Genomic DNA, 16143 nt, shown 5'->3' with positions numbered 1-16143 from the left:
TGATGTCACTGCCTGCCTGCCACAGGGGCATGGCCCTGCCCAGTCTGCCTACCTGTGATGTCACTGTCCGCCTGCCACGGGGGCGTGGTCCTGCACAGTCTGCCTACCTGTGATGTCACTGTCTGCCTGCCACGGGGGGTGTGGCCCTGCCCAGGGCTATATAAAACAACAGAGCTACCTTGCCCCTCCCTCTTCCTCTTCCTCTCTTCTTACCCCCTTTGCCCTTTCTCTCTGTCTATGTTTCTCTCTCTCTGGGGTACCCCTCCCCCCTCTGGTTCTCCTCTCATCCTCATTTAATAAACCTCATATAATATAGTATCTACTGCTGCCTGGTATCTTATCATCGTTTTTGTTGTTGTTGTTGTTTTGTTTTGGGTTTTTTTGGTTTTTCGAGACAGGGTTTCTTGGCTGTCCTGGACTCACTCTGTAGACCAGACTGGCCTCGAACTCACAGCAATTCACCTCCTCTGCCCCCAAGTGAGTGCTGGGATTAAAGGTGTGCGCCACCACACCTGAGAGTCCAGCCTCTTTCTCTCAAGTGCTGAGATTAAAGTTGTATGCCACTATACCTGGTCCACCTGACTTTTATAATAATAATAACAACAACAATAACAAAAATCATTAATATATAAGAATTATTATTAATTATTTGAGCCCTTGATATGGAATATGGGTCCCTTTGCCTACAAGACTTTAATGACTGAGCCATGTCCCCAGCCCCTAAAATAGAATCTTAAAAATTGCTGAAAGAGGGCTGGAGAGATGGCTCAGAGGTTAAGAGCACAGTCTGCTCTTCCAAAGGTTCAATTCCCAGCAACCACATGATGGCTCATGACTCTCTGTAATGAGATCTGGTGCCCTCTTGTGGTGGGCAGGTGCACATATGGGCAGAATACTGTATAGATAATAAATAAATCTTAAAAATAAAAATTTGCTAAAAGAGAGAAAAACCATCTCTACATAAGCGACCGCTCAACTGGCTTCCAACACCAAGGACAGATGTGGAGGAGGCAGAGCAGAGATGGGGTTACTGTGAATAAACTCAGCCAAAGTTGAAATAAAGTAACTATAAAAAATGTGAGGACCGCACCTACCCTGTGAGCCTCCCAGCGGAGGGCAGAGTCACCACAGAGAGCCTGAAACCCTCAGAGGATTGTACAGCCCAGGGGGGCTGCAGCCACTGCCCCACCCTGTGCACAGGGAGATCGCACCGCATACGCTCACTCGGGAGAAGAGCCGACCGCCAAGCCTAAAGTTGGCTCCCTACAGAGCAGCCTTCCCCACGGTGAAGCCGAGAGCCATGAGTTGAGCCATTACACACATCTGTCCTGAGCAAACATGGCAGCCATGTGCCTGAGTAAAGGGGTGTGTAGGAAAGATTAAGCTTTGTCTCAGGTGGAAGCAGTCTTGGCGGGCTTTACCCTTGGGGCACACCATGAATACCTTGTGAGAGACTGTTTGGAGCCTTCCTGGGCTTGGAATTCAGGAAGCCTACCTAGGAACCCCACCGTGGCTATTGTTTTCCTAATTGACCCTTGAAGGGAGAAGGGACCGCCCTTTGCATATGACTGGGAAGAGGTAGAAGGAGAGAAGGAGAAGGCGCGGAGAGAGAGGAAAAAACTGGACCAGCTCGTGGGACTGAGACACCTAAGGACCCGTCCTGCCGAACGGATTCCAGGAGGTTTTAATCTTCTGTCCTTTTAACCTTTTTTTCCTTCTTGTATATGCTAGTTGGGTTGTATAATAAAGTTTAATTGTTAATAAACTGAGCCAACATCTGGCGCCCGATGTGGGGCCCGATGGGTTCCACAATCCCTAATGATATGAGGGAAGATTCAGTATTCCACGGGATAGAAATGTTGTTTCAGGGTATTGGCAAAATTGCAACTGCTGTTGCAAAACTCTTTCCTGCATTATACTTAGAGGGAATTCTTTGTTTTCTCATTGTCCTTTTATTACAATATTTCATGCTTAGAAGGATTAGAAGACAGGCTAATGGTATAGAAAAGCCGGAAGGGTCAGTAAGTTCTATCCTTTTGGAAAAGATTGCAGATTTGACTGGACAGATAGAAAGGCTGAGGTATGAAAATGAAGGGATGGGAAAACGGATAGAATTTTTGGCATTTGGTAGTGATGAAGGACAGAAAATAGAGAGACCGGAAAGCCAGAAAAATCAGGAAGAGTCAATAAGCTCTATCCTTTTGGAAAGAATTACTGACTTGACTGAACAAATAGGCAAAATACAGAGAAAAGTGGAAGGGCTGGAAAAGCAGAAGGCACCTTTGGTTAAAAAGGGTGGAGAAGGTCAGAAACCAGAGGCAAAGGAAGCCAGACCGACCAAAAGGTCTTTGGAAGTAAATGTACCAGTGGAGGATACTTCCACAGTCACCCAGGCACCTTCAGCTTTTCCAGTCACTGTAAGACATGTAATCGAGCCAAATGGTGCTGAGGGTCATGACGAAATAGCCTGGTGTCCTGTAGACATGATGGATTTAAAACATTTTAAGGAATCCGTCATCAGATATGGTATGCATTCTAACTTCGTTAAACAAATGTTAAACAGCTGGGCCTATCAGAATAGACTTGTTCCCCAAGATTGGAAAAATTTAGTTTCAGCGGTATTGGAAGCAGCACAACAGTTACAGTGGTTATCATGGTGGCGAACAGAGGCTATAAAAATAGAACAAGAAAATATCGCACAGGGAATAAATATTAATAGAGATCAGTTACTTGGTGATGGACCATATACTAACATGAGAGAGCAAATTCAAGCTGACGATAGAGTGATTGAACAATGTCGTAAGGCAGCCTTGAGAGCTTGGGAGCTGGTAGAGGAACCTGGGAAAACAACTATTTCTTTTACTAAGGTGTTCCAAGGACCTCTGGAGCCCTTTACAGAATTTTTGCAGAGATTAGGATCTGCTATGGATAAGGCGATGCCAGATTCTGATAACAAAAAGGCATTAAAACTTATCATGGCTTATGAAAATGCAAATGCTGAATGTAAGAAGGTGCTTAGACCGTTAAAGGAAAGAGGCGCTCCATTAGATGACTGGGTAAAGGAGACAGTTAATATCAACTCTCAGGAATATCAGAATAATATTGTGGGACAAGCTTTAGTCAGAGAGCCCAGATATCATAATACTCGGTGCTTTAATTGCGGTCAAATCGGTCATGTGCAAAGAAACTGTAGAAATAGAAGGCGCACTAACCCAGGAGAAAACGTAACTCATAGAAGAGAACAGGGGGGTTCTGGTTATGATGGTAATGAGGTACCAAGACTCCCAGGGTACTGTAGTCGCTGTGGAAAAGGGAAACACTGGGCTCGGGATTGTCAATCTAAGCGAGATGTGCAAGGCAATATCTTGCCGACGGGAAACGGCAGGAGGGGGCCATCGGCTCGGGCCCCCGTAAACAATGCCAGCCGAATTCCTTTGGCCAGTCAGGAAGTAACAAACCCGCAGGAAAACGGGAACTGAGTGTTAGCGATCTAATGCATGCTACTGAAGGCAGTGCAGCCTTGGATCTGGCTTCAAATATGTCTCTTACCCTAACTCCTCAGGTTGAATGTTACAAATTAAATACTGGTGTTTTTGGACCTTTGCCTTCAGGCACAGTAGGATTGGTTCTGGGAAGAAGCGGGCTGACTTCTCAAGGTTTTATTGTGCATCCTGGTATTATAGATGGAGATTCTAAAGGGGAAATAAAAATCTTGGTATGTGTGAAAAAGGAGATGAAAATTGATGCTGGGGATAGGATTGCTCAACTCCTACTGTTTCCTTACATTAAGGGCAAAGCCGCTCCAGTGGAAAGGACTGGTGCGTTCGGGAGCACAGGGACCCGTGTGTTCTGGCAAACAGTAATTAATGATCAGAGACCTAAATTAATTATACAATTGAATGGTATTAAAATAGAAGGCTTGGTAGACAGTGGAGCTGACGTCTCCATCATTTGCCAGAAGTCTTGGAACCAAACTTGGCCACTTAAGAAGGTTTATACGGAAATTGTAGGAATTGGCAAGTTATCTCAAATAAAACAAAGTGTACAGTGGCTTGAGTGTGTGGGACCAGATGGGCAGATAGGGAGGCTGAAACCCTATGTGGCTGACATTCCTATAAATCTATGGGGAAGAGACCTTTTACAGCAATGGGGTACTCAGATTACTATTCCTGCAAATACTGAGATAAAGAAGGTTGAAACAATGGGTGAATTGGTATGCGCTTCTAGGGAAGAGATTAATGTAAGTGATCAGAGGCGACCACCAGCTATGCCCATTGTCCAACCTCAGAATTCTTCAGATTTAGAGTGTCAAAATTTATAAGAGGGGCCACTGCTGAGATACCAACCGCCTTGCCCCTCAAATGGATTTCAAACAGACCTGTATGGCAGGAGCAGTGGCCCTTAACAAAAGAAAAGTTACAGGCGCTTCATGGTTTAGTGCAAGAGCAGCTGGAGGCTCAACACATCGAAGAATCTTCCAGTCCCTGGAATTCCCCTGTGTTTGTGGTAAGAAAGAAATCAGGTGGTTGGAGAATGATAACAGATTTGAGGGCCATAAACAAGGTGATTCAACCCATGGGTTCGCTTCAACCTGGAATTCCTTTGCCTTCCTTATTACCTCGGTCTTGGCATATAATTACAATTGATTTAAAAGATTGTTTTTTTACCATACCTCTACACGAGAAAGACAGGGAAAGGTTTGCTTTCTCAGTACCTACTCTGAACAGTAATTCTCCAATGAAGAGATATCATTGGAAGGTACTTCCACAGGGAATGTTAAATAGCCCAACTTTATGCCAGTATTTTGTACAACAACCTTTAGAAATACTTCGTAAGCTGTTTCCTCAATCTATCATATACCATTACATGGATGATATTCTGCTAGCTGATTCTGATCCTAGTATTGTAGAAAAAATGTTTCAGGAAGCACAAAGATTTCTGCCATGCTGGGGATTACAGATTGCGGTGGAAAAAATACAAAGAGGAGATTCAATTACCTATTTAGGCTATAAAATAACTGAACAAAAAATTCGACCACAAAAGGTACAGATCCGTAGAGATCAATTACAAACTCTTAATGACTTTCAGAGATTATTGGGCGATATTACCTGGTTAAGGCCTACAATCGGGTTAGCTACCTATGAGTTAAGTAACTTGTTTCAGATTTTACAAGGGGATTCGGATTTAAACAGTCCTAGGTGTTTAACTGCTGAAGCAGAAAAGGAGTTAATTCTGGTGGAACAAAAACTTCAAAAGGCATATGTGGATAGAATTGATCCTGAACTTGGTTGCATTTTGGTTATTTTGCCTTCAAAACATTCTCCTACTGGGCTTCTCATGCAAAGGGAAGACCGGATTATAGAATGGATATTCCTGCCAAATAAACAAAGCAAAAAATTGAAAACATATATAGAGAAAATTTCTGAATTGATTACAAAGGGAAGAATAAGGTTGCGTCAACTGTCAGGGATGGACCCGGCGGAAATTGTAGTGCCTCTTACTGATTCTGAGATTATGTCACTATGGGTAATTAATGAAGATTGGCAAAAAGCTTGTAGTAATTATTTGGGAGACATTAACAATAGATACCCAAAAAGCAAACGTATACAGTTTATAAAAAGAACTAATTGGATCCTTCCAAGTGTTGTAAAGAGGTCACCAATCTCAGGGGCACCCACCTTTTTCACTGATGCAAATAAATCAGGTATGGCTGGTTATAAGTCTGAGAAAATGACCAAGGTGATTAAAAGCTCCTTTACATCAGTTCAAAAATCAGAATTATATGCTATCCTTATGGTTTTGTTAGATTTTCCTGAACCTCTTAATATAATTACTGACTCTCAATATGCTGAAAAGGTTGTTTTGCATATAGAAACTGCTGAATTTACTCCTGATAACACAGAATTGACTACTTTATTTATAGAGCTGCAACAGGTCATCAGAAGCAGAAATTATCCTTTGTATATTACTCATATTCAATCCCATACAGGTTTACCAGGTCCATTGGCAGAAGGAAATGAAGAGATCGACAAATTATTGATAGGTAATGTATTCGAAGCGTCCAAATTTCACGAAAAACATCATGTCAATGGTAAGGGGTTGAAGAAAAGATTTTCTATCACTTGGCAACTAGCTAGAGAAATAATTAATAAATGTCCTACATGTTCCTTATATAGTCAACTACCATTACCTGCTGGAATTAACCCTAGAGGTAACAAAAGGAATGAAATTTGGCAGATGGATGTGTTTCATTTTGCAGAATTTGGAAAAATGAGATATGTGCATCATACCATTGATACCTATTCAGGTTTTCAATGGGCAACTGCCTTAAGTTCTGAAAGGGCTGACTGTGTGATTACTCATTTACTAGAAATAATGGCATTTATGGGAATACCTGCACAAATTAAGACTGACAATGCTCCTGCATATGTGTCCCTTAAGATGAAAAACTTCTTTATGTATTATAATATAAAACATGTTACTGGTATACCTCACAATCCCACAGGACAAGCCGTTGTGGAAAGAGCTAATCGTACCTTAAAAGAAATGCTTATTAAACAAAAGGGAAGGGTAAAGACACCCAGGGATCGATTAAATAATGCTTTGTTGACTCTAAATTTTCTTAATGTGAATGATGAAGGGACGTCAGCTGCGGAGAGACATTGGATAATAGAAAAAACTGAGGAATTGGGGCAACCAATATTCTTCAAGGACTTGGAAAGTATGAAATGGAAACCTGCAGTAGTTTTGAGATGGGGTCGTGGGTATGCGTATGTTTCCACAGGGAGTGAAAATATATGGCTACCAACTAAACTTATAAAGATTAGATCTGACCATATAACAAGTGAATCTTAAGAGCTACCTGGTTCTTAACAGCTTGACATTGTTCCTTACAGCTTGAAGAACTAATGCCCTCTTCTGTCCTATTGGTGTATATGCAGGTAGAGCCCTGTATTTGCAAAAAGCAGGACAATGCTGAAGACAGCAGGCAGCATGGGTGATTTAACCCCAAAAGCATGCCTCTGGCACCTCGAGCAAGATGCCTCAAATGATGTTCCCTTGAAAATTATATATGTACTAACATACCTGTACTAATGATTTATAAAGTCTGCTTACTTTCAGAGCAAAAAACAGGACAATTATGAAGATCGAACTTCTGCCTCTGGCACTACTACTTCTTCCAGAAATTGCATGCATATTAACAATAAATCGGCTAGCCAAAAGGATCGATCCCAAAAGGACTGGACAAAAAACAGCTAGCTTTTCCAGCGCTTGGCCAATATATTATTTTTCTTGGGTACCCGAAAAATATTTTTCTCTTAAACAGCATCAAGTAATTTTGAGAACACGACGCCCCCATTCCCAGTAGGTGGGATGTGTGTTTTTGGTGGGTTACCAATGCTCATCTTTGCCTAACGGGGTTATTTACAATTAATAAAAGTTCATTTGGGGATTTCTTTCTTCTATCTTTCTTTCTCTCTTACTTTCTATCCCTTTTAATATTAAGAAAAAGGGGGGAAGGAAGGGAGGATACAGGATTGTAGAATAAAAGGTAGATTATTGAATCTACTAACTTAAAAAATTCTACATTGGTATTGTAGATTGATGGAAATTTAAGACTTCTGATTGACGGAAATTTAAGACTTCAACTTTTGCTTCACATTGATATGAACTTAAATTGTATATTCCATTCATTTTTGCCTTATGTATTGTATGTTATATGTTGACAAAATATTGTATATTGTATGTTAGAAATTTACGTTCTTTTTGTTCAGTGTTTATTTGATGTATTATTTGTACCACTAATGTCTTATAAAAAACTGTTTGGAATCATCGGGGATAAAAGTTGGTATTTAGTTACGTAGAAATCCTATTAGATACTCACTTTGTTATAGAGCAGGTTTGTTTAATAGCTTGTCTATGTCTTCAAAGGAATAGATTGATAACTGTAAGAATAGATAGATTTGCTCTTCAAACTCTTCAGAGATCCACAGAATATGGCATTTAATGAGGAGGGCTTTCCTGACAGAGAGAGACATCCGCTCCTGGCCACCTCTCCATTTGCATCATTGAAGATGGGGGCTTCAAGAGACGCTGGTGACAGAATGGTCACTAGACGGAAAAACTGCTCTGCTACTGCTCTTATCTCTACGGCTGATGACAGGCTGACTGTCTGCAACGATCAACAATGATGCTGGAAAGATGACTGTCCAGCTTTAAAGAGAATAGATGGACCAGACCGTCGGATTTCCTGCTTCAAAAAGCAGTTCATTGGATGTTTTGGGCCGAAAGGCTGAAGACTGATTGCCCCAATGAAGGAGAGAATTCGGTGACTATCCAGGCAGTCTGCTCTCTCTGTACTCTGCAACTTGGAAGTTGCCTGCCAGCACTTCCTTTATTAGATAGATTTTCCTTCTTGGGTCTCTGATGGGATTGAAGACTAGATAGCCACAGTGTTACTAGAAGCTTTAGTAGATTAATAATTACAATTTCTCATGAAAGAAAAGGACTCTCTTTGGTAGGATAGTGGTATACTTTCCCTTAGGTTAACAAGTATAAAAGGACTTTGTTATGTTCTTGATTCCTGATGAGTATGTATATATGTATATATGTGTATATAGTTAATTTTTTAGAGAGAAGGGTGAGGTGTGGGAAAGATTAAGCTTTGTCTCAGGTGGAAGCAGTCTTGGCGGGCTTTACCCTTAGGGCACACCATGAATACCTTGTGAGAGACTGTTTGGAGCCTTCCTGGGCTTGGAATTCAGGAAGCCTACCTAGGAACCCCACCGTGGCTATTGTTTTCCTAATTGACCCTCGAAGGGAGAAGGGACCGCCCTTTGCATATGACTGGGAAGGTGGGGGAGAGAAAAACAAGAGGTAGAAGGAGAGAAGGAGAAGGCGCGGAGAGAGAGGAAAGGACCGGACCAGCTCGTGGGACTGAGACACCTAAGGACCCGTCCTGCCGAACGGATTCCAGGAGGTTTTAATCTTCTGTCCCTTTAACCTTTTTTTCTTCTTGTATATGCTAGTTGGGTTGTATAATAAAGTTTAATTGTTAATAAACTGAGCCAACAGGGGTGTGTCAGGAAATGAAGGAAGCGGTGTCACCCAGGGGTGAACATGCACTGGGATCTTCCTAAGGGGTTCTTCGGCAGCTGGGAGATGCCTGGCAAGCCTGAGACCCCAACTTCAGACTCCCAGCGCCCATGTAGAGACCCAGGGCTCCGGGGCCCATGCTTGTCGTCCCAGAGCTGAGGAGGAGGGAGGGGGCAGGGGGATCACTGATGCTTGCTGGAGAACTGCGGGCCAGTCAAGAAAGGATGGCTTCTGAGGAACTGCACCCAAGGGTGCCCTCTGGTGTTCACACACAAACACGCAAACAAGGACGCGCGCAACACACACACACACACACACACACACACACACACACACACACATGCCCTCATACACGTGCTAAGGCCCCCACACCGGATACCAAAACCACAAAGAAAGAAGAACCACAGATTAAGCACTCCAGCCTTGCAGGCCGTGATGCCAGATGTGCTGAAAATCACGCCAGCATGTGCTCCAACCAAACAAGGCCGTGAAGAACTAAGGAAGACGGGAAGACACATACGCACTGGCGCCCTCTGGGCCCCACCCAGCTCCCAGCCTCCACACCAGAGATTTGCATCCACGTAGAGCAACAAGAGGGACCTGTGTGTCAGCATTTCACCTTCCGCCCCCACCCGTTGTGCCCTGCAACCTCCCTGCCATCGCCCACTCTGCCCATTCTGATGCTGGGCTCTGCCACACAGTTGGCTCCGGAGACCTTAGTGAGCCGGTCAGAGCAGAGGCTTAAAATACGTATGTATCGGCCCTCTCAGCAGAGCATCCACCTTTGCCACGAGCACATGCCCAGGTGAGCCTGCCACAAGATGAAACGCAGACCCTGACAGCTGGCATCAGACTAAGCCACACCCTGCCCAGTCTGGGGCACAGCTGCCCATCTGACCCACAGACTGGGAGGTAAATGCAGGGCCCAGTGCCGGTTGGTAAGAGTCGCTGACTTTGGGTAAATGCTTGTTACACAGCATGGATGTGGAAGCCGACGACCGATACAACATGTTGAAAGTGGGACTGTGTCTGAGCTCTGCTTTAGGCTGTTCTGCTCAAGTCTCTGAGGGAAAGGGGTCGGCCATCTCTGAGGAGGCTCCAGGGGACATCTAGGAAGCTGAGGCTCTGGGAGGGGACTTGTCCCAGCCAGGAGAAAGAATGGAACCAGACGTCCCCAGCTCTTACCCAGCGGCCTTCCTGTCAGTGACGGGGAGATTGAAATTCTTTGCCCAGCCTCACCCTCCTCCTCAGATAATGACGACTCCTGGTGACTTACAGAGTAGGTGACGCCACTGGAGGACACAGGTGACGCCTCGTTGTTCGCAGAGGAGGTCACAGCCAGGGAGGCCAGGGCAGGGAACAGGCTCTCCATCTCAGGCTCCTCAGACAGGTTGTCCTCACTGTCGGCTCGACTGTGCTTGTCCGCCTCGCTGGGCCAGCCCTCCATCACGGCGCCATCCTTCTCAGGCAGGGCCACGTCCAGGCTGCCAGGGATGGACATGAACTCCTCCATGCTCTCGTTGGCCAGGAGGTCACTCTCAAGACTGTCTTGCACTGCCAGCGCCTCCCGAGGGGCCTCGTCGCGGGAAGTGGTGGCTTCGCTGGTCTGCCCGTCTTCCGCGCTGCTGTCTCCGGGTCGGAAGACAGCAGGGAGGCTGCGCTGGGCGTCCAAGACGCTGTCCTCTGTGCTGAGACTGGGTTCCGAGTGCTCGGAAAGGCCGGAGGAGAAGTTGTGCGAGGAGGGGTGTCCGGAGTCCGGGGAGCAAGTGCCATTTGCCGGGTTCCCGTTGGGGACCTTGGGCTGTTTCTCCTCCGACCTGCCTTCTACCTCTGTCTGTTCCACTTCATCCACCGACTCAAATACCTGAGGAAAGAGGCACGCAGCCACGCAGGTCAGGATGTGCACAGCTACACAGTTCACAGCAGCAACTTAAAAGCCAACAACAGGGGATATTTCAGTGTGGAGCCTGCGCGCAGTGGAGTAGCGAGCAGTCAGTACAAAGCCAGTATGACCTTCTTTGTGCCAAGCTGCAGCCCTAGTGCTGAGAATACATCAGCAATTCAGCTGGCTGCAGCTGGCTCTAAGGAGGACCACGAAGGAAATGACGTTTAGGGGAGGGTGGCGTTCCGCCATACAGACTTCTAACACTTAGAAGATTTATTTGTGTTTCCCTGTGTCCTTCAGCTATAGCCCTCAAGGTCACAGAAAAGATGAGGTGTGGTCACCATCAGTTTCAGTTCACAGGGTTCACTATTTCTGCAGGTACGTACACACACACACACACACACACACACACACACACACACACACACTTTCTACCCAGAAGGTAACAATTTGTGCAGGTCTTTACTTTTCACTTAAAATATATATATATATTTTTAATGTGTCCGTGTGTATATGCCCACATGAGTGCAGGTACCCTTGGAGTCCAGAAGAGGGCGCCAGGTCTCCTGGGGTTACACGTGGTTGTGAGGTGCTTCATGTGGGTGCTGGGAACTGAACCTGGGTCCTCTGCAAGAGCAGTTTGTGCTCTTAACCCCTGGGCCGTCACTCCAGCTTGCTCTGTGCTTTCTTTTTTATTTAAGGGGGCTCCAGATGGAGTCACCTCTACGAGTAATGACAAAAGTTGTTGAACAATATATCTGCCGGCATTTGTGTGGGATCTCAAGAACCATCGAGTCTTGCTATAATACATGATGTATAAACGTATTTCTGTGTATGTAAAGGCATCCAGAAGGTTCTAGAAGGCCACACAGCAGGGTGGTGATTGTAGTGCTGTCTCAAGGGAGGACAGAGATGAGAGAGACAGAAACAAGGCCCAGGCTGTTTCACAGGACAGCAGGCTCCTGGTCAGCCTCTGCATTCACACAGGTAGGGGGTCAAGATTCAAGCAACGCTGAGTGAAGATACACCACCCCGCAAACCCTGCACCTGCATAGACCAGACCCAGGCCCTTGTCTGCATTCCTAGCGATGGACATGGCCTGGTAGCTATTCCATGTCATCTGCACTGCATTGATGCCGTGTCCTGTGCACACACTTGTCATTTTACACAGGGACTTGTTACCTGGGACGCTGATGTCCTCAGGGGCTGTATCCCATCACTGTGGGTTTTAAGGAGGCTGCACTGCTCATGCTGTTAACATAGCCCATGTCCAGTACTAGCCAGGAAGTCCAGCACATCAAGCAAAGTGGCTGGTAAATGATGGACATACAATCCCTTCAACCCCAGGTTGGAGGGCAGGGCCTGTGTGGGTGGGACCTGTGTGAGAGGGCGAGGCCTGTGGATGGGGCGGGGCCGTGTGAGAGGGCGGGGCCCGTGGATGGGGCAGGCCGTGTGAGAGGGCGGGGCCTGTGGATGGGGCGGGCCGTGTGAGAGGGCGGGGCCTTGTGGATGGGGTGGGGCCGTGTGGGAGGGCAGGGCCTTGTGGATGGGGCGGGGCCATGTCCTTGTGGATGGGGTGGGACATGATGGGGGGGCTTGTGTGGATGGGGCGGGGCCTGTGGGTGGGCGGGGCCTGTGAGGATGGGGCAGGACATGATGAGGGCTGGTGTGGGTGGGGTGGGGCCTGTGTGGGTGGGCGGGGCTTGTGTAGATGGGGGTGGGCATGATGGGGGACTAGTGTAAATGGGGCGGGGCTTGTGTGAGTGGGCGGGGCTTGTGTGGACGTAGGGGGCGTGATGGGGGTACTGGGTAGAGTCTCTGAAGGTCACCTGTGTGCTGCTGCTGGAGTCGCTCTGCAGTCGGAGGTTCTGGCGGCCTGAGCTGCAGCTCTGGGAAGACTGAGACAGACAGAAACCAGGGGATAAAGACAGAAAGTCAGTTAAAGGGCTCCTGGGTTGGGAACCAGGAAGCCTGGCTGGGACAAGTCCCCTCCCAGAGACCACCTTGGCCTCTGGGTCCTACCTTCCAAGCTCCACATCAGAGTGCCTCGCCATGAGCTGCCTGGCTGAGCTTGGGAGCTCTGGCTAGGATTTATGATGTCCTTCCAGAGTCCCAGTGTTTCTGTCCTGTAGCACCCCTGCTCCTCCCCACCCTGATGCTAGCCTCTGCCCGCGCACTTGGCTTCAGCCAGTCTACCTTAGGCTGTTCTGCCTTAGCTACTGAACGTTCGGAACATTCTTGACTGTATTTTGCATACTGTAGGTACTGGAAGGCAGACACTGCACTGGGACCTGGCACACTCTCTTCTCAGGGCTGTAGCCACACCTCCTCCACTCCCATTGTGCAGCTGCAGGAACTGAGCCCAGGGGAAAGGTGCTGCCAGAAGACTCTGGGTGGAATTTGAACCTAGATCTGATTCTGAAGTTTCCCCCTCCCCCACAAAGCTACAGGTGAGGCTGACCCAAGGCTCTGCCCCCCTCCCGCCCCCGCCCCCCACAGTCTCCCAGGCCAGCTGTCTGGTACCTCGTTGCTGATGGTCGAGTCCCGGTGCAGCATCCGGTGAAGGTGGCTGTCCAGGCTAGCCCCCGAGGAGCACTTGGCCAGGGCAGCCGCGTGGGACTCCCGCTCCCTCTGTCTCACAATAGCCTCGCAGCCCAGCCACTCCGACATGGTTTGTGCATAGCAGGCATGAATCTGGTCATCCACCTGCCAGCAAACGCGCAAGGTCAAAGGAGGAGGTGCAGGATACCCTGGTCCACCGCCACGTAGTCAGCACGCAGCAGGTACGAGCCGGGCGATGTCCCGTGCCCATAAATGCCACAGAGCAAGGCTACTTCACCCCCACTCTCCCCCCCCCACCTTATTTTACTAATTCGTTCACCCACAGTCATTTGGCTGTTTGTTTGCATGATTTCTCTATTTACTCATTCATTTATTAATTGTTTAACCCATTTGCTCATTGGATTCTTTTGATAAGAGCCCATATTGTGCCAGGCACCAAGTTAGGGACGTGGGTTATGGTGAGCAAACTTCTGCTATCTATCCATCTACCCACACTCATCTCCCAGTTCACCCGCCCATCCATCCATCAGGTGAGGGCCACTCAGACAGCTGGTGGCAGTGCCCGGTGGGACAGCCACTGCCGGAGCTTCTCACTTCCTTCAGGACTGAGCACGTTTCCCTCACATGACCCAGTTCACTACCAGGCATCTCCCAAACACAAAACACCCGCACTGGATGTCACTTGCAGTAAACTATTCTTAGGAGGGGGGGAAGTAAATAAATAGAGATTCATGGCGTTGCCCAGCTATCTCAGCCAATTCAGAGTGACAGTGCAGCATATGCACACAGGGCATTATTCTACCGCTAAAAGGAAACATTAAGCTGGGCAGTGGCGCACGCATGTAATCCCAGCACTCGGGAGGCAGAGGCAGGTGGATCGCTGTGAGTTTGACGCCAGCCTGGTCTACAGAGTGAGTCCAGGACAGCCAGGGCTACACAGAGAGACCCTGTCTAAAAAAAAAAGAAAGAAAGAAAGAGAGAAAGAAAAAAAAAAAGCAGTGTTGGGGGGGACATTAATAGAACAGGTTGGATGGATCTATGAATGGAAAAGTCAGTTCCCAAAGTTTCCACGATACCTGCCTCTGTTTACACAGCGTTCTAGATATGGGAAAATGCTGGCAATGGAAGACAGGTGATTAGGATGCAGAGGTCAGGGACCAAGGCGGGATGGAGGCGGGTGTGGCTCTAGAAGGACCAGGTGACAATTCTTAAGGCACCAGAAAAGCACAAGTCTCCACACGGGGGGAAATAAGTACAGGCACAACAGTGTGTGCGCACACACACATACACCAGAGAGTGTACATGTATACAAACACCAGCATGCATACATGGATACACACACACACACACACACACACACACACACACAACAGTGTACACACGTGGACACACACATCGGTGTGTACACATGTACACAAACACCACACACATACACACATGCACTATTACAGGAGGATGGAGATGCCTGAGTGAGGTGGGATGCTGTACCAGCATCTGTGTTGTGACATCACAACACATCTACTGGAGCTCACCATGGGGGAAACTGATAAAGGTTACACAGGTCTCTGCAGAGCTTCCTACAATGCACAGGAATCTATATGTCCTCAAAACACAAGGTTGGCTTATTTAAAAATTCTCTTGTGTTGTATTTCCACCACACAGCTCTTTCCTGTGTCTCTCACCAAGAGCACTGTAATGGAAACCAGGCGCACAGTACCCAGGCACACAGTACCCAGGTGCACGGTACCCAGCTGCACGGTACCCAGGTGCAAAGTACCCAGGCGCACGGTACCCAGGCGTACAGTACCCAGGCACACAGTACCCAGCCTCGCCACACCCTGATCCTGTCACTGCCCTCACAAGTGACCAACCTCCTTCCTCTCCATCTCCGTCATTCCGAACTGGTAGTGGCCCAGGAGGAAGGGCCACACTGCCCTCCGGATCTCAGGCTGGACACCTCCATAGTAGATGAGCCGTAGCAGCTCCTGCTCCGGGTAAGTCTATTGAGGAGGGGTCAGAAGGCAAAAGGTCAAGTCAACAGAGAAGCCAGGGTGGCCTGTGTTCCTACAGTCTTGTTTCTGTGGGGAGACCCTGGTACAAATGAGCCAAGCCACATCTCTTGTGTCTGGAACATTCCCCAAAATGCTTGTCAGTGACCTGGCCCCTCGGTGGGCACTACCTGGGCTGGTGAGGCCTTGCATGGAGGAGGCCTGTAGTGATCTAAGGTCACAGTGGAGGATGGTGGCTCAGCAGCATGATTAGTCTTTCTCTTTGGCTCCTTTGGCATGTTTCCTGCCATGCTGTTCCGTGCTGCCACAGGCCCCATCAGACTTAACTGTCTACAACTGTGAGCCAAGATAATCCTTTTTTTTCCCTACAACCTTCCTAGTCTGCAAACTTGTTCCAATGACACACACATACACACACACACACACAGAGAGAGAGAGAGAGAGAGAGAGAGAGAGAGAGAGAGAGAGAGAGAGAGAGAGAGAGAGAACATTCCACAGGAGTCCTGATATCACAGGAAGAGCTAAATCCAACCCAAAGTACCCACCAATGGGAGATATTGCCGTGTGGGGACCCACGTGGGGAGTTGTTGT

General features: G+C 47.5%; 1 protein-coding gene across 4 annotated transcripts in view; it reads right to left on the bottom strand.

Moving 5' to 3' along the window:
• Positions 1 to 16143, bottom strand: part of SGSM1 (small G protein signaling modulator 1) — an 80232-nt gene that overhangs the window by 19966 nt on the left and 44123 nt on the right. For all 4 annotated transcript variants that reach the window (XM_084764278.1, XM_084764279.1, XM_084764281.1 and 1 more), the window contains 4 exons: positions 15415 to 15543; positions 13505 to 13687; positions 12811 to 12879; positions 10373 to 10960 (listed from right to left, as the gene is read on the bottom strand). In XM_084764278.1, coding sequence (XP_084620404.1) covers positions 10373 to 10960; positions 12811 to 12879; positions 13505 to 13687; positions 15415 to 15543 — 969 coding nt within the window. The remainder of the gene's footprint in view (positions 1 to 10372; positions 10961 to 12810; positions 12880 to 13504; positions 13688 to 15414; positions 15544 to 16143) is intronic.

Source organism: Acomys minous (genome assembly GCF_964271855.1).
Source record: "Acomys minous genome assembly, chromosome: 16".
In the NCBI taxonomy this organism is placed as follows: domain Eukaryota; kingdom Metazoa; phylum Chordata; class Mammalia; order Rodentia; family Muridae; genus Acomys; species Acomys minous.
The sequence above is the reverse complement of the archived record's forward strand: the minus strand, read 5'-3'. Positions and strand labels throughout refer to the sequence as shown.